Source organism: Antrostomus carolinensis, unplaced genomic scaffold (genome assembly GCF_000700745.2).
Source record: "Antrostomus carolinensis isolate BGI_N321 unplaced genomic scaffold, ASM70074v2 scaffold25845, whole genome shotgun sequence".
Taxonomy (NCBI): domain Eukaryota; kingdom Metazoa; phylum Chordata; class Aves; order Caprimulgiformes; family Caprimulgidae; genus Antrostomus; species Antrostomus carolinensis.
In genome coordinates, this window is record NW_010318810.1 from 3,178 (window position 1) to 9,250 (window position 6,073).

General features: G+C 41.3%; 1 protein-coding gene across 1 annotated transcript in view; it reads right to left on the reverse strand.

The window, feature by feature from the left end:
• Positions 1–4,234: 4,234 nt before the first annotated feature.
• LOC104525803 (carbonyl reductase [NADPH] 1) overlaps positions 4,235–6,073 on the reverse strand; it is a 6,845-nt gene continuing 5,006 nt past the window's right edge. Inside the window, exon 3 of the mRNA XM_010169058.1 lies at positions 4,235–4,699. Within this exon, the coding sequence (XP_010167360.1) occupies positions 4,263–4,699 (437 nt within the window). The 3' untranslated portion in view covers positions 4,235–4,262. The remainder of the gene's footprint in view (positions 4,700–6,073) is intronic.

A 6,073-nucleotide genomic window follows, 5' to 3' on the forward strand; every position in this document is an offset into this window, starting at 1 on the left:
AAAGGTAAGATTTTAAGTAGTTACAACTCCTAGATCAGTGAACAGGATCCAAAGACAAGACAACAGTCCCAACTGGGAAACGTGAAGCTGGGTATTGTTAATTCAGATGTAAGTGCTATGAATAGCTAACTGGTGAACTGATCTATAGATGATGAAAACTGCCCTCCAAGACCAAACTTTCTCCAGCTGATATTTTCCTTTATTTTCAGCTCCAAAATGAAGTATTTGCAGAACAAAAGCTGAAGAATTTCAATTGTAAAACATCATTATTGTTCCTTCTCTTCTTTCATTATTTGAGATTAAGAAGCTAAAAACCTTCCTATACTAACGTGAGACTGGAGTTTGACATATTCTGCATTTAAATGTTTTAAGTAATATTGGGTGGCATATATAATCTAAATTTTCTTGACATATTTTTAGGCCAAGAGGAACACCACAGCATTCAAAGTCAAGACACGGCCTACATGTTGGGTTATACTACTATAAGAGATGTGTTTAATTAAGATTATCTATGAACATACATGAGTTCTCAGGAGTTCTTGACATCTTCATTATTTATACAGGAAAACACTTAAATGGAGAATTTAAGGAAACAACATGTTAAGCTAGGTATATTATCTTCATCTTTTTAGGTAAACTGGTCTCAAACTCTCCAGGCATGCCTATGGTGCAGTTTTGAAACCCAAATGCACTGCACTACACCCCATTGGAACCATAACAGATACAAAAGCCTGGCCCGCCCTATATTTATCAGCATTGCAGGGGATCCAGATAAAAATTCTATGTTTGTAATCCCCTTTAGATTCAAAAAGGTTTAAAGCAGACCTTACTGATTTCCCCCATACTTTTAGATCACTGGCTTTCCAAAGCAAAGCTCTGCTGAACAGCCAGCTTACTACAGCCTTTGAAAATGACGGCTGCACTGGGATGTCTGCAGCTTCTCCGTCAGGAGGTCCCAGAGGCCCTCTGCACTGTTTATATCCAGCTGACACGGCAGCAGGTTCAGCTTCCACTCCCAAAGTTTTGCCACTGCTGCCTGACTGCAACCTGTGCAAGCTAAGGCATCCCCAAGAAACTAACTCCACTGAGCTCTCACAACTGTGAATCCAATTTCTTTATTGCCCCATGTCACCGCAGCTACCACATTGCCAGACATTTTCTTCAGCTAATAAATTCTGAGGTGAAAATGGTAGTGACACGCTGTAAAAAGAAAAACAATAAATTAGGCATACAAGTTTTATACAGTAGAACAGATCATTATTATTTCATCCCTTTCCTAACCCTTAAAATTTACACAATAACCACTCAGCAAGTGTGCCAGAATCTGAAAGCAACAAAACACTTTAGACACAACAGACATGGGAGAGAAACAGGGAGGCAGCTTAAGAAAGAAAAAAAAAAAAAAAAAAGAATTTTTGGTTGAACAATACAAGCCCTGTCCAAAGATCCAGCCTGCCACACACGCTGTACAGCCTGTCCTCTGATCCTGCTCTCAGCAAACAGCCCTCCCCTGGCAGTCTGCCCTGTGCTGTCCCAGCTCTGTTTCCAGGACACGGTCACTGAGGGATGTGCTTCCCCTGCATAAGCTCCTTCCTGACTACAACTGGTCCTATGAACAGCCAGTATTTTCTGCCTATTGTTTCTACCTCGTACAGCTGAGGTTGTATCCATCCACACAGCTGATTCTCCTTCCTTGAGTACCGCACCACAGCTGCAAAGGTTGTGAAAAAAATCTGTCCTCTCTTCTTTCTGTTCATATCAGAAGAAACTGTCTGTATTATAATCAGTTTCACCATGAGAAATGACATTTCTGAAGATGATTACTTACCCATCATCTTCCACTTTGCTTCCTTACCCTGAAACAGCACTTGGGAAAGAGCTTAATAGAATTTGAAGTACATATTTTGTAAAACTTACAATTTGCTTGGCTTGAATGTAGAAAAAAAACCCCAAACAGATCCTGACTGAGATGTAGGAAGGAGCTTTATAGAGCACAGGGGATACTTAGAAACTCATTTGTATTTAACAGTGGATACTACCCAGCTACAGTAAACTGACCTAGGAGTCTTTACAGTCTGGTCTGTGCACAAACCCTAGGAAATCGGGGTCAAGGTTTGTTTGGACAGTTTGTACACGTCAACCAGAAGGGCAGACAACTTCATGACTCAAGCAGCATTTCAAGGATGAAGAACTAGGTATGACTCACCACTGTTGGATCACATCCTTAAGCTGTGCACAAACAATTACTAAATCAGAACAGACATGTTTTATTTTGCCGAGATTCCATGAACACAACTAGAAGAGCATGTACAAACCATGGTTCTTGCTGTTGCACATCAGAATGACAGTCAAGTTACTGTATTAACTGGATGGCTTTTGGAGCTATCATACTGCAGGCAGGCTGTGGGTAGTACATAAAATGCATTAAAAACTCTGTACAGAGATTTTGTAACTGATCTGTTGCCCTTAAACAAAAGGCTTCAGCTTTTTTTCCTTCATGGAGAGTGGATTACTGTGAGAACTTTTGAGGTAGCACTCATCTTGCTCTTCAGTGAGCTCTAGGGCACAACTCGTGGCAATACTTCCATCTTCATAAAAACAATAGCTACTGTATCCTTAAAAGACCAACTAATAATTACACCTTTGTTCAGTGCTGATAAGTGATTACTAAAACCACACATATTGTTTATGTCCAGCACCTTTTGATCCAAGGCTTCCCTGAACAGACTGTACCAGAAGCCAATTCTTAATCAGGATTGAGTCAGCAAGACAATGCCAAAGTGGCTTAGCTGACTCCTGATTAAGAATTAACATGCTTATTACTGATTTGTAATTACTAATAACAGATTTACAGGCAATTGTTTCCAGCTCCTTCAGCTTCTCACAGCAAGAGGAAGACAGCAGCAATGCCCTCCTGCAGAGCACTGCACTATGCACCCCTCGCCCTGCAGGAAAGTTGGGGCAGGGCCCCAGAGCCACCACCACGGCTTTTGTGCTGGCTGGCAGGAGATGGAGGGAGCTGCACAGTTGTAGCATGGGGGTCACCAAACCCCACCTCACTGCAGCTCCTTGCCCCACAGCCTGGGGCTGTCACAAGTGTCCTGCTCTATCCCCCCCAGCTCCACCTCTACAGCTTGAAGTGCTACAGCAACCTTTCGAGAATAAACATCTGAAATGCAATAACCACTATGTAAAAGAAGAAAACAAGTTTGGTGCTCTCCACATCACTGCTTCCTCTATTTGTAATTTTGCTTGGAAGACTTGTTTTGGTTACCACAATAATTATGTATTCCAGTTCCACCCTGTATTAGTATTGTAACACTTATGGTTCATTTTTTCTACTGCATGGAGAGCACTTAATCCACAGTTTTAATAAGGAAATTTCTGGGTGTGCAACAAATGAACTGGAAGTCCTGAGAAACAGTTTACTGTATCAGTTCTGTAGTTTATTTTATCTTTATACAGTCCAAACATCACACATTCCAGCTACAAACTTAGCTGCAGAAAATGAAAGTGTATTTTCAAACATTATTAATTTTTAGTATCAGAATAAGCCAGCTGGATGAATACAAACCAGTAAGTAATCATTTATTGACATACATATTAACTAAGCCAACTGATGAAGCTTTCCTGTTAATGGTATGTCACTGCTGGTTTTATCTTCACCTGATTCCACTTTATACTGACAACAAAAAATCTCTATACAGCAGTGATTCTGTTTTGGTCTTATCAGCCTCCCCCCAAACTGGTCACACTGTAGATCTAAGAATAACCCTTCCCCCTTTAAGAAACCCCGTACAACCTCAAGAAGCAACTACTGTGCCTAGAAAGAGATCTATTGTGCTGTGAAAGTGTAAGGCAACTGCTTCCTCACCCCAGCTCCATCTCAGAGATCTGTCTCGGGGGAGTGGGAGAAGGACTGGCAATGATTTCATTAAGAGTAAATTCAGGTAAACAAGGTCAGACACCTCTACATTAGGGCAACACCAAATTAGCCTGTATCATCTGGGCTGGAACACCCACAAATCATATTTCAGGCTACAGGGTCAATGCTGTGAGCAGGCTAATGGAGACTGTTGGGGAGTGTACCCTAGTGTATACTTAATCCCAGAGGAGTACCATAACAGCAACCCTCAGTGCAATGATAAAGGACCCTGCTGCTGCTGTGGACAGGATGAGACAGCTTTGGGCCAATGACCCCTACGAGAGCACAAGCTAATCTACAGTCATATTACCACTTGCATGGGTCCACATACATAAGCTCACCAGCTTCGAATAGTTTTGTTACTAAGAAACTGGCCATGAGGACCATCAGCATCAGAAGGTAAAAGGGCCAAATAAACTGGGGTCTCAGCCCCTTCATCTGGCGATTTAGTGGCTTGAGGACCTGCCATGTCTGTTCTCACCCACCCAGGACAGCAGGCATTGAGAAGGATGTGGTCACCTTTTCTTTTCTCATTTAACATTCGGGCTTGAATCCTGGACAAGACTGTGACACCAATTTTGGATACCCCATAGGCAGTATTTGGCCAGCCCTCTTTCTCATGAACACTTTTCTTGGTGTCTTCCACAAATTTTGTCATGAGTTCCACTAATTCATCCTCAGTGATTGTGTCGCTGCGAAACTTTTGCTGTAGTTCTCGGCTGCAGCCTCCCAGAGCTGAGCTACTTGCCATACTGGAAACATTCACCACTCTACCTGTTAAAAGAGAACAAAAATAAAGGCCGATTACTTTTACACACACTAAACAAGCCCAGACACTTGCTCTACAGTTGTGTATTCACTACTTAGGTGAAGACCTGTAAAATACTTTGTGTGGGCTATTTTGCAGGACTTCTGGAAGATCACAACTCAATGTCAAGTGTTTCTAGTGAATTCTATTACAGAGGGTAATTTAAGGTGTGAACCTGCAAAAGCTCTCTATCAAACTCCAGGTGTGCTTCAAGGAAACAGCTTGTTACAATCTGTAGGTATATTCACAGTAGTAAGTCGTCTTCTCAGTAACGGAAGCCAAACTTTTCTCTCAAAGTTCTGGTGGAAAACATTTTCACTTCTGCAACAGCTTGCACAAAGTACCATCAGAATGCATCTCAAACGCCAGAATAATACACAATTAAACAAAGGCAATCTAGTTCTTAATGCAGTGAGACCATTAGCTTGTTTACAGAATACCCGAAGATTTACAAATCCTAGCATGCCAAACTGCAGCAATTTATCTCCCAGCACTGCAGTACAGACAAATGAGTCAGCAGAATCAGTAATTAATTTATCTTCCCCAAAATTACTGTTTCCCCTCTTTCTTGCTAGTCCCAGCAATGAACTAGGGAACGAACATGAGGATTTAGATCTTAAAAGCCACAGAAATTAATCCTTTCTGTTAACAACTTCATTAACACACTTGTCCGTCACCCTTAGTACAAGAGGGCTAAACTGCAATTTTGACACTGTTTACTTTCTCCCCTTCCAGCCCTCAAAATTCATTTACTCTCTCCTTTCCTTCCTCCCTAGGACTAACAGTTCCCAACTTCTCCCTCATCTACTTGACTTCTTTTCTCTTAAAAACCTAGATGTATTTAAATGTTAGTATAGACTACATTTAATTTATAGCAGCAAGCACTTATCCAAATACCCATGAAGACATCTAGCAATCCCAAGTCTTGAAAGGAATTATATTTAAAACAAAACCCCTTAGATTTGGGGTGGACATTGGATCCAAATACACTCCTTTCAAATAATCCAGGATATGTCAGTAGCATTCCAAGGCACTTCCACTGCTCCCAGGTATCAAGAACAGGATCATTCTGTCCACAACAGCCATCCAATTAACACAGATTATTTGCATGCTGCTAACACCTCTTCATTATCGGTGCATCTATGTTCTTTGACTCTGGTCTCCTCCATTCTATTTACCATTTTCAGTAAAGTGTTTTCTTCCAGTTCCTCCTAACATCACCAAATCACAGTAACTTCGAGTACCATTCACAACTACATCACGAGACACTTGCACATACAGCAAAGGCTGTGATCTAGTTAGAGACAGACCAACAACCTTTTGAGAAGGTTTCTTCAGCA